This window comes from Aquarana catesbeiana, linkage group LG03 (genome assembly GCF_042186555.1).
Source record: "Aquarana catesbeiana isolate 2022-GZ linkage group LG03, ASM4218655v1, whole genome shotgun sequence".
NCBI classification, from domain to species: Eukaryota; Metazoa; Chordata; class Amphibia; order Anura; family Ranidae; genus Aquarana; species Aquarana catesbeiana.
Genome location: NC_133326.1, coordinates 316,091,080 through 316,113,085, shown reverse-complemented (window position 1 = coordinate 316,113,085; position 22,006 = coordinate 316,091,080). Strand labels below are relative to the sequence as shown.

At 44.5% G+C, this 22,006-nt stretch overlaps 1 protein-coding gene across 4 annotated transcripts in view; it reads left to right on the top strand.

Moving 5' to 3' along the window:
• DRAM1 (DNA damage regulated autophagy modulator 1) overlaps window positions 1-17,494 on the top strand; it is a 107,575-nt gene extending 90,081 nt beyond the window's left edge. The window contains exons 6-7 of one of the 4 annotated variants that reach the window (XM_073620324.1): window positions 6,248-6,340; window positions 17,240-17,494. In XM_073620324.1, coding sequence (XP_073476425.1) covers window positions 6,248-6,340; window positions 17,240-17,284 — 138 coding nt within the window. In that variant the 3' untranslated portion in view covers window positions 17,285-17,494. The other 3 variants (XM_073620325.1, XM_073620326.1, XM_073620323.1) reach the window with 3 other exon arrangements.
• The last annotated feature ends 4,512 nt before the right edge of the window (window positions 17,495-22,006 follow it).

Below are 22,006 nucleotides of genomic sequence, written 5' to 3'. Positions count from 1 at the left end.
GCTTCCTTCTGGGACGAGCCATGCAGATCAATTTGATGCTGTGTGCGACATATGGTATGGGGACTGACAGGCTGACCCCCCCACCCCTTCAACCTCTGCAGCAATGATGGCAGCACTCATACGTCTATTTCCCAAAGACAACCTCTGGATATGATGCTAAGCATGTACACTCAACTTCTTTGGTTGACCATGGCGAGGCCTGTTCTGAGTGGAACCTGACCTGCTAAACCGCTGTATGGTCTTGGCCACCATGCTGCAGCTCAGTTTCAGGGTCTTGGCAATCTTCTCATAGCCTAGGCCATCTTTATGTGGAGCAACAATTCTTTTCCAGCTCCTCAGAGAGTTCTATGCCATGAGGTGCCATGTTGCACTTCCAGTGACCAGTATGAGAGAGTGAGAGCAATAACACCAAATGTAACACACCTGCTCCCCATTTACACCTGAGACCTTGTAACACTAACAAGTCACATGACATCGGGGGGGGGGATGGCTAATTGGGCCCAATTTGGACATTTTCACTTAGGGGTGTACTCACTTTTGTTGCCAGTGGTTTAGACATTAATGCCTGTGTGTTGAGTTATTTTGAGGGGACAGCAAATTTACACTGTTATACAAGCTGTACACTCACTACTTTACATTGTAGCAAAGTGTAATTTCTTCGGGGTTGTCACATGAAAAGATATAATAAGCGGTACACTCACTACTTTACATTGTAGCAAAGTGTAATTTCTTCGGGGTTGTCACATGAAAAGATAGAATAAAATATTTACAAAATTGTGAGGGGTGTACTCACTTTTGTGAGATACGGTATATGATATATAAACCCCCTTTGCCACCACGCAGTCTCAGCCCAACAACCTGACACTCGTACGAGACCCTTGCAAGCGCAATACCGTCTCAGCACCCTGACACTCGCAGAGACCCTTGCAACCACGCAATATCATCTCGAAACAAACTTCATACTCATTGAGACCCTTGCAATCACGCAATATCATCCCAGCAGCAGGACACTCACCGGGACCCAGTACCATCTCAAAACTAACATCACACACATCGAGACCCTTGTGACCATGCAATATCGTCTCAGCAAACCAGACTGAGGCCCTTGCAACCATGCAATATCGTCGCAGCACACCAGACTGAGACCCTTGCAATCACGCAATTTCGTCGCAGCAGCCTAAAGCACTCATAGTGACCTTCGCAAGCACGCAACGTCAGCTCATCTCCAGTAGCGTCAAAACATTCGGGCCACAAACCAGATCACAAACACACTACGGGGGCACCCAATCAGCCTTGCATACACGTAACAACATCCAGTTATACATTTATCTTTAATAAATGTATAACTGGATGAGCAGAGTTCAGGTTTTTCATCCAACACCAGGTTGGTTGTTTATCCTCAGGTAAAAAAAAAAGGGGGAAGAACATACAGTCGCATTCCACCAAGGCCAATACCATAGCAAGGGTAGGTCATTTTTCTTCTCAGCTAAAGGAACACACATGTTACTCTTATGTCACCCTCATCACAGGTTTCCGGTCGGCCCAGTCTCGATCCGTGCCAGGACCTCGCTGCTGGGGTGTCACTCAGGTGTGTAGTTCACCGATCCTTCTCCAAAAACCAGTCACTGTGCCCCACTTGCCTTCCATCCAAAACTACATCTCTTCATAACACTTGCATCCCTCTTATTTTTTACAGTCGGAGTCATGTTGCAGTCTGGCAGTGATGACCTCACACCCGCCCCTCTGTCACCCTCTACGGGCTCAGAGAATGGCAGTCTGCAGTCCCTCTGAACTTGGACCATTCCCAAGATCATAGCTGAGCTTAGATGCAACGCCATCCCCTACCCTGCTATGGCCAGGAAGGCAGAGCTATTCAGGCTACTCTTCCCGCCGACAGCTGCTACAGGATCCAGCGCTGCCTCAGGCATCCTTGCAGTCCATATCCGGGGCAATCTCCCAGCTGCACTCCATGGTCTCCTCACTGTCCACAACAGTTACTGATGTGCAGACCAGAGTCACAGCCCTGGAGGCTCGCCCTCCCACGACCCTCCCTGACCCAGTCGTGGTCAGGGCATTGGCATCCCCTCCTGCAGGTACGCCAGAATCCTCTTCTACTGTCCACCCTGCTCACCTTGTCCCTGCCAGCCTCAGGAAGGACATCTTGGAGGGCAAGGACGTAAATTTAGCATTTCTGCTGATTTTGGTGCACAATGTAGCCGACAACAAAGCATATGCCTGGGGGGACATCTCGGTGGTCATTAAGTCGAAAGACCCCAGGCTCACCCACAAACTTACAGTCACCAAACTCGTTTTGGCTTTCGGGATGTTCAGGGATGTTGTCTGCTCAGCCATCCCCAACAGGGGGGGAGAGCTGGACTTATATCTCCATTCTGTCACAGACCTAGGGTACAAGTATGGAGGGGATGCCTTTTATGACTACCACCGCTCATTTTCGGCCAAGGCAGCCGCCAAGCTCAGCCAGTTCCAGGTCAAGACAGGCTGGAGCGTTTTTGACACAAAGCTATTCTGCCACCATTTCACAGGCCTCCACTCACCGCTGTGCACCATTTGCCAGTACGCTACCCACATGGCGAATTGGTGATCTGAAGTGACTACAAGACACCCCTATTTCCCTCCTTTCTCCTCTGGCACCAGTCAAGGCCTCCCGGCCCCCGGTCAGTCACGACCAGCGGATAGACTAGGATGGCCTATCTTTTCTCTAGGAGGAGCCCCCATTTGCATAGCCAGTGCAGGCTACTCCATATTTGCACAGCATGCCATAAAGCTCATCCAAGCACCACCTGTCAAACAGGAGGGAAAGTCCTGACTAGGCCGCATAGATGCTAGCTGGTTGGGGTTCTACCTCTCTACACACCCCACTCCCTCACTGGCCATATTCCTGGTGCACAGCTTCACAGAAGGGTTCCACACCAGTCTCATCACTTTACCCCTCACTACACACAAATGCAGGAACCTCCAGTCAGCAGCCATCGACAAACAAGCAATTGACTACTTACTGCAGTCAGAAGTGGATAAAGCCTTTATTATCGGCCCCTTCGCACAGTCACCTTTCCCAGTCTGGAGAGTCAGCCCTATTGGGCTTGTCAATGGCAAGTTCAGTAATAAACTCCGCTTAGTGTATGACTTGTCTGCGCCTCATTCTTCTCACATCCCCAGCCTGAACTCCCTGATTCCCTCCAAGGAGTTTTCCCTCAAGTATGCCTCAGTTGACTTGGCCAACCAAACCATCATTGGGATAGTTCCCGTCACCTGGCTATCCAAAGCAGATATATCTGATGCGTTCAAGCTCCTCCCTATCAAACCTTCCCTCTGGCGGTGGCACGGTATTAAGTGGAGGGAGTCCTACTACTTCGCCACCAAGTTGACCTTCGGGTCCAAGAGCAGCCCGTGGCTGTTCAACATTTTCGCTCAGGCCCTCACGTGTATTTTTTCTCACCAGGCCCGCTGTCACTTGGTCATCCACTACCTTGACGACTTCCTGCTTATCGAGCAACCAGGCACACCCCCGGCAGATCTAGACAAGTTAAGAATAGTTTTGAACAACCTCAACATGCCCATAGCCGAGCACAAAGTAGAAGGACCAGCACATTCCATTACCTTTTTAGGTGTCACTCTTGACACACAAGCTATGCAAGTTAGCCAGCCTCTTGACAAACTAGTACATATTAGGGCAACTATCCACGACTTCACCCAGTCGTAAGGGTACACCAGGAGGCAGTTGCAGTCCTTACTAGGGATGATGAACTTTGCGATGAGGATTATTCCTCAAGGACGGTCCTTCATATCACAGCATTTAGTCTTTCTCACACGAGTACAAGACCGAATTCTCAAACTAGATCAAGCAGCAGTAGCAGACTTGGCTATGTGGGACAAGTTCCTCACCAGCTGGAACGGCATTTCAATGTTCATTCCGGCAGTGTCAGATAAGTCACCACAGGTGGCCACCGATGCAGCAGCCTCCACCGGCTTCACGGCCGCCACTGGTTTGCCAAATCTTGGCCCCCAGAAATTCTCTTAATCTTAATGTCGCAGCTGCCCAGGTCTGGGGCCACATGTGGACAAAACAGACGGTGCTTTTCACCACAGACAATCAGGCCACGGCCAACATCATTAACAAAGGTAGATCCAAGTCACTCCCCATCATGTCCTTCCTGCACAGGCTCGTGCAGCTGTCACTCCGTCAACACTGTAGACATATTACAGGTAAATACAATATCGCTGCTGATGCGCTGTCCCGTTTCAACCTTACCTTGTTTTTCCAGCAGGAGCCTGGAGCCAACCCAACGACTACTCCTGTCCCACCCTGGTTGTTGCTGTCGATGGATTAAAATCGCACCTTGCCAATGCAACCCAGCTCATCAACCAATCCTTGGCACGCAACACATTGAAGGCCTATCACACTGCTTGAAACACTTACCGCAAGTTTTTGGCCTCTTGCCCAGGAGCAGCGATAGGCGACGTTAGACACGTCCTAGCCTTCATATCATATTGCCATACCCAGCTAGCCCTTGCTCACAACACCATCATACTATACCTAGCCGCTGTCCAGCATTTTCTACCATTACAGGCCCCCAGTAAACCGTCAGTATTCTCGGCCCACGCAGTCAAGTCAATCCTACGAGGCATACAGAAGCACCAACCTGAAGCCAGTGGCAAATGCCTACCTATCACGAGTGCCATCTTCAGGGACATGTCTGAAATCCTTACTTGTTCCCCCTTTGGGGCTTTGCCCAGCCTAGTCATCCGAGCGGCCATCTATGGTTTCCTACGACCTAGCGAATTTATCGTCATCGGCTCCGGCAGTCAGACATTGCTCCGACGCCACCTGACTCGCTTTCCGAACCATTGCACCCTTCATCTCACAGTCAGCAAAATGCAACAAACCGGCCAGGGGTTGACATCAACCTATTTCAGACTAACAACGCCTGGTGCCTAGTGATTGCTACCCTTTCTAACCAGCCCCCTCAGTGGCTGCCAATTTGTCAAGCATGTCAGGATCCTCCTAAGCAACTTGGGTTTCAAACCCAGTCAGTTCTCTGGACATTCCTTCGGGATTGGAGCAGCCTCAGCTGCCTCCTAACATGGAGTACCAGACCACATAATCAAGAAACTAGGCCGATGGAAGTTTGCTTGCTTTGCCACCTACATCCCAAATCCTCAAGAAGAAATGGCACTAGCCTCCACCAAGCTGGCTCAATAACCACAATAAATCAATAAAGAGTTATTTCCCTATCTGAGTCTTTTGCCCTCTTTTCTTGGAATACCGACCAGACCACCAAGGCACACTTCAGGTCTATTTATGTTGTAAGTCTTGTCGCGTGTTTATGTGATTCACATCTCTCTCAGTCATAGGGCCTCGACCATAAATAAGAAGGACAGTATGGTGGGCTGAATTTATAGGAGGAGCCCGGAGGGTATTTAAGCAGCCCACTCGCCCATACTCATTGTTGGTTCCAGTGTGCGATACCCTCCCGCCCTTCCCTTTTTCAGGGCACTTCTCAACACATCCTTCTTCACAAACTACCCATTACTTATCTTCTGTATGCTCCCTTTTCTTGGCATACCGACCAGACCACCAAGGCACACTTCAGGTATATTTATGTTGTAAGTCTTGTCGCGTGTTTATGTGATTCACTTGTCTCTTCTTGGTCATAGGGTCATGACTATATATATATATATATATATATATATATATATATATATATATATATATATATATATATATAATATATATAATATATATCTTACTCTCCTATGGTGCCCTGAAAGGGGGGACGTGTTTTACCATGGTTGTTATCAAAGACAGTAATTTTCTTCAGTTTAAAGTAGGGGAAAAGCTGTAAGCTTTATCTTTAGAATTAAATTGTTGATTTATAAATATGAGAAAATTGTAAAATTTCATGAAACAAAAAAAAAAAACATGTTTGAAAACAAAACATACAACAAAGTGGAGTGGAATGCAAAATAATGCTATAAAAAAAGGTTTTCTAAATGGCCCAAAAATCAAAAGTGCTAAATCCAGGGAAAAAGGCAAAACGTTTTTTTAGATAGACCTCCTGGTTTTATGGACCAAGGCTGCACTGGAAATGCAAATAACTGTTCAGTTTGACAAAAAGTAGAATAGCTTTTCATTTTCATGAACATTATGAACATACTATATATTCCTTGATGCATATCCCCCCCCCCCCCCCCCATAATCGTCTCTCACTCTTCTTTCCCTCTCTAGCCATCCCCGTATCACCAAGCAAGTGCTGTTTGTGAATGGATTGTAGCTTTTGGCTTTGTTACATTTTTCCTAACATTCATCAGAGATTTTCAGGTTGGTATAACTGGTATAGACTGTCCATGCAATGATGTTTGAAGTGTGGAACAAACTTTTTATAAAGAAAATGTTAAAGTATACTTATAGCCAAAACGTTTCTCTTGTTTAGATAGTAGAGAAAAGTTAAAACCTTAGTGAGTTTTTGTTTTGTGTCCCACTCTCACTAGGAAGATTTACCTCTTTATTTGTCCAGGTGGCCAATGTCACCCAAGCAGAAAGGGATATGAAATCCAAAATGTTATAGCTGTCATAGAAAGTGACAGAAATAAAGTTGAAATCTTCAAACGAGGACACCTGTTCTGGTAACAGTTTTCCAAGAGGGGGATTCCTCCCGCCTTGAAGAAATCTCCTCTCACTTCTTTTTGTGCCTCAAAAAAAAAAAACAACCTAAGAAACACTAATAGGACTTTATTGTTACCACAAAAAAGTTTGAATAAAAAGTAACATTTTATTTATAATTTTTTTTTTTCCCCAAACCGATTTTGATTGTAAACAAGAGATAGGGTACATAAAGAGAAACGGTTGTATGGTATATAAAGTCCAGTACAACGTATTAATGGACAGAGAAAGGGGAGACCAACTTGTTTAGGAGGAAAGCCGTGCCACGTCCAAAAGTACATAAACACAAGAAAAGAGTTCCCCTAGGTGGACTTTACCGGCACTTGCATAAAAAAGAAAAAATAGAAGTAAAGACTATAGTACATAATAAAAGAATATATATTTTATTCAATTGGAAAATACAAATATTAAAAACAAAGTGGATATCATGGGTAACAAAGCAGTACTACTTAGTAAACATAATGTACAATCAAGCAGTAAGCAATGATGAAAAGGAACCAGAAGACTCTTATCAAGCCCGACGCGTTTCGGGGTATTTAATATTTCTAGGGTCCTTCTTCAGAGGCATAGTTGAAAAGAGGGGTTCATCTAAATTAATTGAAAAAATGAAAAAATGAGAGTGTGTAGACAAGGGTCAAATGATGGAAGAGTTGTCACTAGATATCCAATAGAAGGTTTGAATGATCCATTGATCACCTACCTGGAAGAATTTTCAATAACTGCTTATGGAAGGGAGTCTAAAACGAAAAACCAATGAGAAAGAGCAGGGTGTGGAGGTGGGCAGTTATGATGTAACAGATATAGGAGCTAATTCTTAGATGGTACAAGCTGCAAGAAGGTAGGCAGCAATCTCCATAAAGGAGTATGACACTGTGCCCATCCCGCCCGACCCGGGCGTGCGCAAGCCAGAGCGATATGCTGAGGTCACAGGAAGGCGCCCCTATGAAATGAAAAATTAAGGTACCTTAAAAGGAGTTCAATGTATGTGAATGGATGCAAAAATGACAAACCAAAATTAGTATGAAAAAAATATATATTACAATAAAGTGCCTGTTGTCAAATTTTCACATATAAGTAACATGCTGGTTAAAGCAGTGCAGCAGGAAAGGCACTGACGGTCTCTACTATACAGCTGTGCGTCATTCTGACGCCAGCTGATTGGAGCCCGTCCTATACTTAAACCGGCCCCACTCATCCCCTGCCAAGGCGTTTTACATGCCGGATGCCGGATTGCGTGGTCGGCCGTGCTCACATTTTTTGTCCTCCCAAGGTATGTCTATTTACTTCTCCCTCCTCCTTCTCCTTTCCAAGGATCAGTATTATAAATGCATTATACTTTCTTCTTTAGTATTCATTTATTTTCAGCTATATGGTTGCATTGTTTTGGCCCTTTTTACCACTTCCTAACCTGCCATGGCTTCTATTCCATTTCCTGCAGGCTATGGGGAACTTATACATATGGCTTCTTTAGCACCACATTTGCCTTTTACATACTGGCTATATACTACTATGCCAAACTTTTCTATAGTACTCCAGCTTTTTAACCATAAATTCTTTACGATTTATGTACTTACTCCTGGACATATATTTTCAATATATATTTCTAGTTATTAATTTTCTTTATAATGCACACATCTACTTTACAATTATGACACATATATATATATATATATACTCTTATTACCCCAGTTTTCTGTAAGTTATATCTTTTTTGAACTTTTATTCAGTGCCTTTCCTGCTGCACTGCTTTAACCAGCATGTTACTTATATGTGAAAATTTGACAACAGGCACTTTATTGTAATATATATTTTTTTCATACTAATTTTGGTTTGTCATTTTTGCATCCATTCACATACATTGAACTCCTTTTAAGGTACCTTAATTTTTCATTTCATAGGGGCGCCTTCCTGTGACCTCAGCATATCGCTCTGGCTTGCGCACGCCCGGGTCGGGCGGGATGGGCACAGTGTCATACTCCTTTATGGAGATTGCTGCCTACCTTCTTGCAGCTTGTACCATCTAAGAATTAGCACCTATATCTGTTACATCATAACTGCCCACCTCCACACCCTGCTCTTTCTCATTGGTTTTTCGTTTTAGACTCCCTTCCATAAGCAGTTATTGAAAATTCTTCCAGGTAGGTGATCAATGGATCATTCAAACCTTCTATTGGATATCTAGTGACAACTCTTCCATCATTTGACCCTTGTCTACACACTCTCATTTTTTCATTTTTTCAATTAATTTAGATGAACCCCTCTTTTCAACTATGCCCCTGAAGAAGGACCCTAGAAATATTAAATACCCCGAAACGCGTCGGGCTTGATAAGAGTCTTCTGGTTCCTTTTCATCATTGCTTACTGCTTGATTGTACATTATGTTTACTAAGTAGTACTGCTTTGTTACCCATGATATCCACTTTGTTTTTAATATTTGTATTTTCCAATTGAATAAAATATATATTCTTTTATTATGTACTATAGTCTTTACTTCTATTTTTTCTTTTTTATGCAAGTGCCGGTAAAGTCCACCTAGGGGAACTCTTTTCTTGTGTACAACGTATTAATACCAGATATCAGAATTAACATTAGTAAGTGTACAATATACATAAACAGGGTGTGGCAAAAACAGTTGACAATATGGGTGACTGTGCCCAAAAGACATAGAGTAGTTACATGGAGGTCTTGGATACTGTGTTTAAACAGCGTGTTGAAGTTTCCCTATGGTTGTGCCTCAGCCTACTAGGGAGAGTAACTTTTAACCTTTATGTCTTGTGTAAAACATTTGTGTTAGCTGTGTAGGCGGGGTATAGATCGTGTAGAATGTTGGGGTAAGGAACAATCATGTGCGGGCTCATTGTGTGGGGTGTTTTCCTGGGTTGATTGTCTAATGTTAAATATTGGTTACATTGTGTTTTCGGTGATTAGTAGCCTATTGTCTATAGGTTATTTCCTTGTAGGGTTGCGGTCACCGGACCTCTAGCAACCCACACAGAGAAAGGCGATTCTAGCAGGCTTAATCAGTGGTCAAATTGCTCAAGTAAGCTGGTGGGGGGATTCTGTTATGTGAATGGGGAGGTAGGTGGGTTAGCAGAAGAAACTCCTTGTGGGAGAGGGGTAAGATATTGGGAATAATTAGCCGGGGAGGTAGTAAGTGCGGAGAGGGGATGGGTGAAATATCTGTCTCTATAGAGGGGACTGTTAAAATGGTAAATAGAAAAGGGGGGAGGGAAATGGGAGATGAAAAGGTAAAGATGAGAGGGGAAAAGGGTGGGTCTTTCCTCCTCCTCCGACCTGACAAGGTATATCCTCAGATAATACTGAGAAAGTAAGTGGGAGTATTCATCAGTCGTTTGGAAGTGCTGCCAGCAAGACCAAGTTTTCCGGAATTTGGAGGGCGTGTCTTTAGCTTGATGCACCAGATCTTCCAATTCTGCAATTTTATCTATGCGTCTGATCCAATTCACATTGGTTGGGGGATTGGTCGATTTCCATTGGACTGGAATACACATTTTCGCAGCGTTCAAGAGGTGCAGGGCTAGGGAGCGATGATGATTTTTTGGGGGATGGAGAAATGGTGTAAAAGCATTTGAGCCGGGGTAAAGTCTATCAGATAGGTGGTAATTTGAGTCATGTGGCGATGGACGTCTTTCCAAAAGTTTTGGAGTAAGGGACACGACCAGTATAAATGAAGGAGTGATCCTTCTTCATCTGAGCATCTCCAACAGTTGGGGGGTGTGATGGGAGAAATTTTGTGTAATTAAAGGAGTGTCTTGTACCATGTAGAAAAGACTTTAAAGCCATTTTCCTGTGCAGAAACGTTGATTGAGCCTTTATGGATATAAGAGTATATATTTTCCCATTCCTCATCTGAGAGGTTGAGGGAGAGTTCCCTTTACCATCTAATGCTTGCTATGTTGGATTTTGGGCTGTGGTCTGAGAACAGTATGGAATACATGTCTGAGATCAGGTGCCTTTTGCGGTTCTTTTCTGGCACAAAGAACTTGGAAAGGTGTGTGTTGTCTAGAATCGGAGTGTGTTTGGGGTTATTCAGGAAGTGCCGTATTTGGACATATGTCCAAAACGGAAAGGAATGTCCTGGCATCTGTGCAGGTAGGGTTAGGAAAGTGTTCCTGGAGAAGAAGTGTTCAGCTAGCACATCGGTGTGAGGCCAGAATTCTGAGAGGAAGGAATCCAAAAGACCTGGTGGGAATTCTGGGTTGTTGTGGATGGGTGTTAGTGGACCCGGTGAGGAGGAAATTTTGAATTTATGGCATGCTTTCTTAAAGATTTGTAGTGTGTTGCTGATTAAAGGGTGTTGTTTGCAGTATACAAATATTAACCACTTGAAGACCAGGCTTTTTCTGGCACTTTTTGTTTACAAGTTTAAATCAGTATTTTTTGCTATAAAATTACTTATAACCCCCGAAACATAATACATCTTTTTTTAGCAGAGACCCTAGGTAATAAAATGGTGATTGTTTCAATTTTTTATATCACATGATATTAGCGCAGTGGTTTTGCAAACACAATTTTTTGGTAAAAAATAGACTTTAACCACTTAAGGAGCAGCCGCCGTCGTTATACGTCGGTACTTTGACGCTAAATGCTATTCTTATGGCAGCAGCTAGCTGCCATAACCTCAGTATTTTTAAAAACGGCTGGCAGTCCTCTTTCTAAAAAAGTGGTCTCAGCGGTGGAGTTGCGGCGAGATCACTTTTATCAGTGGGGGGGGAAGGGGGAACCCCCACCCACCGCACTCCGGTCGTCTCCGCCACTTACTGTAGCCATCGGCAGCGGTGGAGACGATCGCGTCTGCTCCCCTCACAGCCTTGATGCTGAGTGAGGGAAAAATGGCCTCCACTCGGCTCCATAGCATTGGAGGGCGGAAGCGACGTCAAAAGTTACTTCCGCACAATGCTCTTAAAGGGGAATTTTTTTTTTTTTAATTACATTTACTTATTTATTTATTTATTTATTTATTTATTTGCATTTTAGTGTAAATATGAGATCCAGTGATGGCTGGTGCTCAAAATTTTTGGGGGGGGCGCAAACAAACTGAGAAATTCTGAAAAAAAAACCCCATCAATTGCAGCCTCACTGTACCATCAATCGCAGCCACTGTGCCATCAAACACAGCCACTGTGCCATCAAACGCAGCCACTGTGCCATCAAACGCAGTCACTGTGCCATCAAATGCAGTCACTGTGCCATCAATTTCGGCCACTGTGCCATCAAACGAAGCCACTGTGCCATCAAACGCAGCCACTGTGCCCATCAAACGCAGCCACTGTGCCCATCAAAAGCAGCCACTCTGCCCATCAATTGCCGCCACTATGCCATCAAACGCAGCCACTGTGCCATAAAATGCATCCACTGTTCCCCATAAAACGCAGACACTGTGCCCATCTATTGCCGCCACTGTGCCATCAAACACAGCCACTGTGTCATCAATTGCCGCCAGTGTGCCCATCAATTGCTCCCACTGTGCCCATCAATTGCCGCCACTGTGCTATCAAACGCAGCCACTGTGCCATCAAATGCAGCCACTGTGCCATCAATTGCCGCCACTGTGCCCATCAATTGCCGCCACTGTGCCCATCAATTGCTCCTACTGTGCCCATCAATTGCCACCACTGTGCCATCAAACGCAGCCACTGTGCCATCAATTGCCACCACTGTACCATCAAACGCAGCCACCGTGCCCCATAACACGCAGCCACTGTGCCCCATAACACGCAGCCACTGTGCCCCATAACACGCAGCCACTGTGCCCCATAAAAGGCAGACACTGTGCCCATCAATTGCGCCACTGTGCCATCAAACGCAGCCATTGTGCCATCAATTGCTGCCAGTGTGCCCATCATTAGCTCCCACTGTGCCCATCAATTGCCGCCACTGTGCCATCAATTGTCACCACTGTGCAATCAAACGCAGCCTTTGTGCCATCAATTGGCACCACTGTACCATCAAACTCAGCCACTGTGCCATCAAATGCCGCCACTGTGCCATCAATTGCCACCACTGTACCATCAAACGTAGCCACTGTGCCATCAAATGCAGCCACTGTGCCCCATAAAATGCAGCCACTGTGCCCCATAAAACGCAGCCACTGTGCCATCAAACACAGCCACTGTGCCAATAAAATGCAGCCACTGTGCCCATCAATTGCCGCCACTGTGCCATCAAATGCAGCCACTGTTCCCCATAAAATGCAGCTACTGTGCCCCATAAAATGCAGCCACTGTGCCCTATAAAACGCAGCCACTGTGCCCATCAATTGCCGCCACTGTGCCATCAAACGCAGCCACTGTGCCATCAATTGGCGCCACTGTGCCATCAAACACAGCCACTGTGCCATCAAATGCATCCACTGTGCCCCATCAAATGCAGCCACTGTGCCACTATAAAACGCAGCCACTGTGCTTCAGTTGCTGCCACTGTGCCATCAAATGCAGCCACTGTGCCATCAATTGCTGCCACTGCGTCATCAAACGCAGCCACTGTGCCATCAATTGCCGCCACTGTCCCATCAAACGCAGCCACTGTGCAATCAAATGCAGCCACTGTGTCCCATAAAACGCAGCCACTGTGCAATCAAATGCAGCCACTGTGTCCCATAAAACGCAGCCACTGTGCCCATCAATTGCCACCACTGTGCCCATCAATTGCCGCCACTGTGTCCATCAATTGCTCCCACTGTGCTTCATCAAACGCAGCCACTGTGCCATATGAAATGCTGCCAAATGCATCCCTGCCCAGCCCGCCACTGCCACCCAACACTTACCAGTTCAAAGGCGCGGCGCCGCTCGTCTCGTCTGATTCCACCGGTCAACTCCAGTCCACCCCCCACTGTGGCCGGGACCCAGAAGTGACGAGTGCTCAGTGTCCTCTCCTCTGATCCCAGAGTCGACTCCACCCCCACATGATGATGTCAGTGAATGAGGATTCAGACACACTCACCGCCCACTGTCCTCTCCTCATTCCCCGCGGACCGGCGCCTGGTCACTCTTAAAGTGACAATTTCTTTTTTTCTTTAAACAGATTGGGGGGGGGGGGGCGCCTGAACATCCCCTATGGACGGGCCGTCTGAGTCTGAACCTGAAGTCTTTTTGACCCCAGATCTCACAATTAAGAGGTCCTGTCATGCTTTTTTTTCTATTATAAGGGATGTTTACATTCCTTGTAATAGGAATAAAAGTGACCCAATTTTTTTTTTTTTAAAGGACAGTGTAAAAATAAAAAAATAAAAAGTAAAATAAATAAGAGAAAGAAGTGAACGCATACGTAAGTCACGCCCATGAGTAGTTTTAAATTAGTTTTTTTCCTTTAGAAATGTCATTTTGTGCAGGGACTGTTCTAAACACGGGAAAAATGCGCCCCTTTACAGGCATACTATAGACAACCCCCAGGTACGAAATTTAAAGGAATATTTCACTTTTATTGTTTCACTTTAAGCATTATTAAAATCACTGCTCCCGAAAAACGGCCATTTTTAAAACTTTTTTTTGCATCGATACATGTCCCCTGGGACAGGACCCAGGTCCCCAAACATTTTTTATGACAATACCATGCATATAAGCCTTTAAAATTAGCACTTTTGATTTCTCCCATAGACAATTCATTATAGCCGCGAGTAGCTTTAAATGACCTTTTTTTCCTTTAGAAATGTCATTTTGTGCAGGGAATGTTCTAAACACGAGAAACATGTGCCATTTTACAGGCATACTATAGACACCCCCCAGGTACAAAATTTAAAGGAATATTTCACTTTTACTGTTTCACTTTATGCATTATTAAAATCACTGCTCCCGAAAAAAACATCCGTTTTTAAAACTTTTTTTTGCATTGATACATGTCCCCTGGGGCAGGACCCGGGTCCCCAAACAATACCAAGCATAGACGCCTATAAAATTAGCACTTTCGATTTCTCCCATAGACTTTTAAAGGGTGTTCCGCGGCTTTCGAATTTGCTGCAAACACCCCAAATTGTTTGCTATTTGGCAAACAGGCGAACACCCAATGTTCGTGTCGAACTTACATTCTACGCAAACATTGGGCTCATCCCTATTGGCAAGTGGGTAAAATACATGTAGAAGTTAAAATTCCATGTAAATATCATAGCCTAATACAGATACATCTGCCATTCGGTGCAAACATTGCATAATTATTTCCCCATTCTCAGTAACATAAATGGAGTAATTTGCTTGTTATCTCTTCAACGTGTTTCATTGGTTATGGGCCCACTTCATCAGTAAGGCAAGCAATAAAAAAAGACTCTGAAATTATAGAAGAATATATCAGACCATATAGTTCAAAATATATGGAAGAAAAACACAATATATGCATGTCAAAATAGTGTACTCAAACAAGTCTATATCATACCTCTTGTAGATGATTGGGTTATTCATAAAAACAAAAGAATAGTGCAGCCAACAATTGAAACATCATGGGGAGAACAGAAACTGATACCAATTCTGTCAAATCAGGAGAAAATGGTGGACCCGGTGGAAAATTATAACCCACAGACTGGAAAGAGATTTATATAATATAGTACATGTTGGGGGTAAAACAGTGAAGGTTATTTATGTATCAAAATATTTATCTATCCTAGGGTTCCCAGTATTCCTAATTACACCCCTACTCCTCAAACAGAAAAACTGTGGTTAAAGTAGACCTAAAAACATTGACTTTAGGTTCACTAATCCATAGGTCTGCTATCTTTCTAAAATTTGATCTATCACCACTAAAATACTCTACCTGAGCAGACCTGCTGCAAAGATGAAAGTGGAAGGGATTCCGCAGTGACTGGCCAGACCTGGAGCTAACAAGTAAATATATCACTGGGGCAAAGGGGGTTTTAGAACTGGGGCAGATGCATGGACCAGCTCTAGTCTTTAGCTGTCTTCAGATTCACGTTGGCAGAACTCCAGGCAAGTAGATAAATACACAATTCAAATACATTGTGAGAATCTTTATGTTTCACAGAATTAGCAATTTTGCTCTGCCAGTCTTGGAATTCAGCGGGGTCCCTGAGCTCCATTGCAGCCTGCCTAAAAAACACTACCAAGCCTGTTAAGCGAGCAGAAGCACATATGTGAATTACCCCCCCCCCCCCCCCATTTATGTTTACTGTTAACATATATCATGGATGGGCATTAATTATTGTGGGCGAGTCATCATCAAGATACAGCACAGCATCCCGTACAAATAGAGCCAAAAGAAGAAAATATTGGGAGTTTTTGGTGCTTCATACAAGCTAGCATACATTTCATTAAAAATTCATTATTTATTACAAAACATGCTAAAAGACAAATCCATATAAAACCATGTCCAGTCTTGACTTTACTCTGGTTATTCCTAATTATACAGCGGTACTTAGAGTAACAATTCCCGACATGTTTCGCCCATGGGGCTTCTTCAGCGGATACATTGTCCGCCAATGGTCATAGCACTATATTAAATAGAAAACAAGATATGAATATCTATAGAATGTATGATATTACAGTATTTTTTTTTTACATATATTTAACAATGTTGGTCCATCATTGTTGAATATATGTAAAAAAACAAATCTATTGTAATATCATACACGTTGTAGATATTCATATCTTGTTTTCTATTCGATATAGTGCTATGACCACTAGCAGACAATGTATCCCCTGAAGAAGCCCCACAGGCCAAACATGTCAAGAATTGTTACTCTAACTACCGCTGTATAATTAAGGATAACCAGAATATTGTCAAGACTGCCAGTTGTTTTATATGGATTTGTCTTTTCTAATAAATAATGAATTTTTAATGAAATGTATTCTATCTTTTATGAAGCACCAAAAAAGTCCCAATATTTTCTTCTTTTGGTTCTATTTGATATGTCATGGGTGCTCAAAGGGCCAGTAGAATCATGACTGCCAAATGCAGAGGCATGATGGGACTTGTAGTTCTGCAACAGCTGGAGGGTCACAGGTTGAGCACCCATGACATATGTGCATGCAGTAGAGACTGATTGGCAACTAGTACTGCTCCTTCCTCTCCCAGTCTGTGTGCTGCTGTATAGGCGATTATAGGAGGCTGATTCGGGTACTTACACTAGTTACATTAAAATGTATTTAATGATAATCAATAAATACATAACTGTAAAATTCAGCTTTAAAGCCTAACTTCAGGCACAAAAGACACAAATGAAAGCAGGTTGGTAAAAGCAGGCAGTGTATGTACCTGGATCTGACCTGGAAATAGCCTCTCTCAGTCCCCTGTACAAAAGCGCTCAGACTGGGGGAAAAAGAAGCAGTGCAATGAGCTAATCAGTTGTTCCGCAGTGCAAGCAGCATGCTGATAGCAGGAGAGAGCAGAGTGCCAGAGAGATAAGATTATCAGTTCAATACTTCTCCTTTCACTGTATTTTATGTGCTTGTCTACTTCATATGTATTAGTGCAACTTCTACCTCTATTACACAGTATTCGCTTTTTTTGCAAATTTGTTTTCAGAACTCTTTCACAGTGAATTGTTGGTATTGAAAAATTTTCTGACGTGTACACTTTCTTTTTTCTTTGCAGGCTGTAACTTTGACGATTTCAACAGAACTTCATGATGATTTTTGACTACAGCCTTATAACAGTGTTATAGATTGACTAAATATTTTTAATATATGTTAACCAGTCCAACTAACAATGTTACTGCCGCTGGTTTACAATTTGCACTGCTCTGTACTGGATGCGGAGATGTTATAGTTTAAGTATTATACTGCACCATTTCAACAATTTTTTTGTGTGTTTTATATATATTTTCAAATCAATAAAAAGTTACAATCATTGTTTTCTGATTAATTGATAGAAAATGGAAAACATTCATCGGGATGCAAGCTTTTAAGTATATCTTCACATATTGTAATTTTTTTTCTATAATAACAGTTTAGGCAACTCATTTTAATAAAACACAGAAAGGTTCAAAGGGTATTAACCCATAACCCCTTGACTGGCAAGGGTGTAATACATGAGGAAAAGCAAAGGGTTATTACAAGTAAAACCTGCTATGGTCTTAAAACAGTGGTCTCCAAACTGTGGCCCTTTGCCAGCCTTTATCTGGCCCTTGGGGCACTATTCCTTCCACCAATTTGAGGCACTATTCCTCCCACTGACAACAACAAGGGGGCACTATTTCTTCCACTGATACCAATGATGGGATACTATTCCTCCTACTAATAGGGGCTCTACTGCTTCTCCTACTGACCACCAACCTTGAGGCCATATTTATTTCCACTGGTGCTGGGCCCGAGACATTTTCTGCCCCCACTGTACACAATCTGGCCCTCATAAAGTCTCAAGGACCATAAACTGTCTCTTTGTTTGAAAAGTTTGGAGACCCCTGTCCTAAAGTCTAATCTGCACCAGTGGCTGAAGTGTTTAGGCAGATACAAAGTACAAACTTAAAGCAGAGATACCTCCCCACCATTGTCATACCTGCTCCAGAATCTGCTTTCTGTTGTCAATCTCTTTCTGGCTGTCAGATACAGATAGCAATATAAAGGTTCTATCCCTCCTCTCCCTAGCCAGAACTAAAAAGTTGCCTGGAGACCTTTTTTTAAAGTAAAGGAAATTGAATTGTGGTCTCTGAAGGAGAAAGTGTCACTAAAGGCAAAACGTTTTCTTTTTTTTCCAAAAATACAATTTGTTTCCTAGGGTGACAATTCTTACTTAATGTGTCTGTGGAAGAGCTGTGTTGTCACCCTAGGCTGCTCTCCGGATTTAGTCTATGAAAACCTACCCCTCTTTTCATCTAAATTACATAGGAGGGGGTGTTTGTAGTTCACGGCAGATACTATAGCTGGATAGGCTGCTGACATTGTTTGAGATTTCAGTTCAGTACACAGGTAGTTACAAGGACACCTGATATCTGCAAGAACAGGTAGTTTTCTGTACTTGCAATGGAAAAAACACATGGATGGACATGGACACACTTGCAGAAAATGTGCTTAGGCTGAAAAAAGAAATCAAATTCAGCCCTATCTAAGAAATGGTATGCTGCAGTATAATGCATTTATGCTGTTGGCTTTCGATATACTTTGAAGCCAGGGCAAATAACCCAGTGGACACTCTTGTCTCATCCATTATTATGAAAAAAATAAGCTGATAATATTGAGGTATGCACAGGTATAAAATGATTTAATCAAAGCAATAAATTTAGATCCTATAATGACTGTCCCCATACATTACTTTCCATTGAACCCCGACCTCTCTAATCAGACACTTTTTCAGCATGCATATGTAGCGCACCCCATGTAGGAGCCGCAAGTAGAAATGGGATTCCGGTCCCCCACCCTGCACAGCCAGGCATACCGAATTTCCACAGTTTCCCAAAGTCAGAAAACAGTCCAGTACTTTTTTTGTATTTTATTGGGGGGATAAAACTTGGATGGGGAGTAGGGGTATTATGGGATCCCTCTTTGAAGCAACTTCAGGGACAACTGGTATATACAGTCCTATAAACAGCCACTTTCCTTCCTCCAGCACTTCACTTGCTTGCAGAATCACCAGCAGTGTCACTTTGTAAAAGTCCATAGCCCTTGCCCATTACAGGCAGGGACCGCAGGCCCCTATACTTGTAGGATGTAGAGTAATACCACTAGCACATTTACTGCACTGCCTCCTGTGGTCACTAATCCCAGCACCACCTCTCCAGGCCCTGCCAGCCCTCTTGGCTACAGCACCACAATCCTCCTGACTGATGCTCCCAGTCCTCCAGACTGACATTCCCCAGTTCTCAAGACTAAGGCTGGCCATACACTATTCAATTTTCCTGTTCAACTTTCCTTTAGATTTACCAAAACCATATAATAGGAGGTCAAACCTAAACACTTTCAATTTGGATGCAATCAGGCAGGCCCTTGTACTACATAGTTGAAGGTAAATCTAAAGAAAATTGAACAGGAAAATTGTATGGTGTATGGCCAGCTTAACACTCACCAGTCCTTCTAGACTGACTCTCAGGAGACCTCCCAGACTTGCTGAATCTCTCTTCTTCTGTCCTCACACCTGTTCCTAGGCAAAAAATGCTCTATGTGTTGTAGAGGGTCCCTCTAGCACCCGAGCCCCATGCCCAAGGTCACCCCCCCAAACTAGGGGGGCACCCTCAAGGGCCACGACAGCCTCTTCAGCACTCCATCTCCATCTTCCACGCGACTGCCCCTGCTGACATGACTTAAAGGTATTTAAAAGGTGCCCGTCCACTGGCTGGGGCCCTCATTAATACTCCAAGCAGCTCCTCCTAGACTCCCTCCTCCACTTCTAAAAGCGTCTCCAAGCCTCCAGAGAGCAGGGGGAGTTACCAGAGGTGCTGCTTGATGAGTCATTCAGCATTCCTGAGTCACTCATCCCTGACCCAGACTCAACCTATTTACATTCTAGCTACAGGTCCCTGCAGCTAACTCTACGCAGTATAAAACACATGCAATTTTAGCTGAAGTACCTCTCCCTGAGGCTGGGTTCACACCTCCGACGGATGTGACTCGCAGCAGGGGTCCAGTGCATCCCTGTTTTCTGTTTCAGGGATGAACCAGGGCCAAATTTTTGCCTTAATTCGGCCCTAAAACTGAGCCAAAGACACACAGGTTTCCTGTGCAAGCCGTTCCACAGCTGCAACGGAGATATGTGAACCACCTCCATAGAAAGTCGGTCACAATCTCCTGTCATGCGACTTGGATGCGGGGAAACCTGCATCCAATTTGAATAGATGTGAACCCAGCCTAAAGGGAAGCCCTCCCAGCAGGCTGGAAACGTTAAATCCATCACAAGCAGGGTGAATGGTCATTCACAACGATACCTGCAAAAACAGAACAAAGGAAGAACATATTCCTATCACTAACTTGCAGTCTAATCTGTACAGTCTGTCAGCAGGGGGTTATAAGCCCCTGGGAAATAAACACAGTGCAACACATATTTGTTTCAAGAGTCTCTGATGGGAGGAGCCCCTCCCTTTGCTGGCAGGCTTTTTTGAAAACGTTGTAGCAAAATATTAGGTCTCGGCCCTCACCCAAAGTTCCCTCAGTTGGGAATGGAACATCCATCTGGAACAGGTCAGGGTGCTAGGCTGGCCTAGTCCGTGAAGAAACAACAAGAAGGCAGCAACTTTCCCTGCTGTTCATGCAAAGTTTACCCATGGCTGAACACTTCCACATCAGTCCTTTACAGGTAAAATGAGGGTTTAGCAATCTCTTTAAGTTGCTGTCAGTTCCTCTGACAGCGACAGAGTGGCTCTTGGTGGGTTGTCCGGCTTTAACAATCACCACCCTGTCTTTGTAGATTGCTCTCCCCCGCCTCCATTCCTGCTGGACAGGCTTGGTCACAACAATCCAGCACCCGCAGAGGCTTTGGGACATAGGGATTGTCCAGACCCCACTCCAGAGCTGTTTTTCGCAAACATTCAACTGTTCTCAGCAGGACATTTCAGCATGCAGTCATTTTTTTAAGCAGCCCTCTGGACATTTTGTAATCCAAGAGCATGATGGCGCGCCGTGGTTGACACGGGTGACAGCACATTACTCAGTTCTCACTGAATAGCAGGTTTTTAGTACAAGTGTCTGTCCCAGCCATGGTAACTGGGTATGCAGGGCAGCAGTTTCGGCAGCAGCTCCTGCTGGTTACTATGGGCAACAGAACTTGACTTTAAGCACACTGCCACAAATAGGCAGAGCACAGTGGCGAAACTACCGCCATAGCGATCCATGCAAACGCTATGGGGCCCGCAGCCGCTATGGGGCCCGGTGAGGATGACAGCACCGCTGGTACAGTCTCCCAGCCAGGGGAAGAGAGAGGTGAGGAAGAGGCGAGCTGTCCGTATCAGCAGAGAGTGTGATTGCTCGCTGTAATAGCTTTCATTAGAACTTCCAGTGTTGCCGGGGCTCACGTCACATAGCTCCACCTCTTGGCCCAGTGCCTATGATAGACAGAACGCCGGTCCAAAGCGGGACGTGTGACGTCATCAAAGGCGTCAGGCCAAGAGGTGCGGCTATGTGACGATGAGCCCCGGGAAGACGGGATATTCAAATGAAGGCTATTACAGCGGGCAATCTTGCTCTCTGCTGATCCGGGTGGCTTGCTTCTTCCTCTGCACAGGTGAGGCTGTATGGGGCACAGGTCGCGCTGTATGGGGCACAGGTCACGCTGTATGGGACACAGGTCACACTGTATGGGACACAGGTCACGCTGTATGGGACACAGGTCATGCTGTATGGGGCACAGGTCACGCTGTATGGGGCACAGGTCACGCTGCATTGGGCACAGGTCACGCTGCATTGGGCACAGGTCACACTGTATGGGGCACAGGTC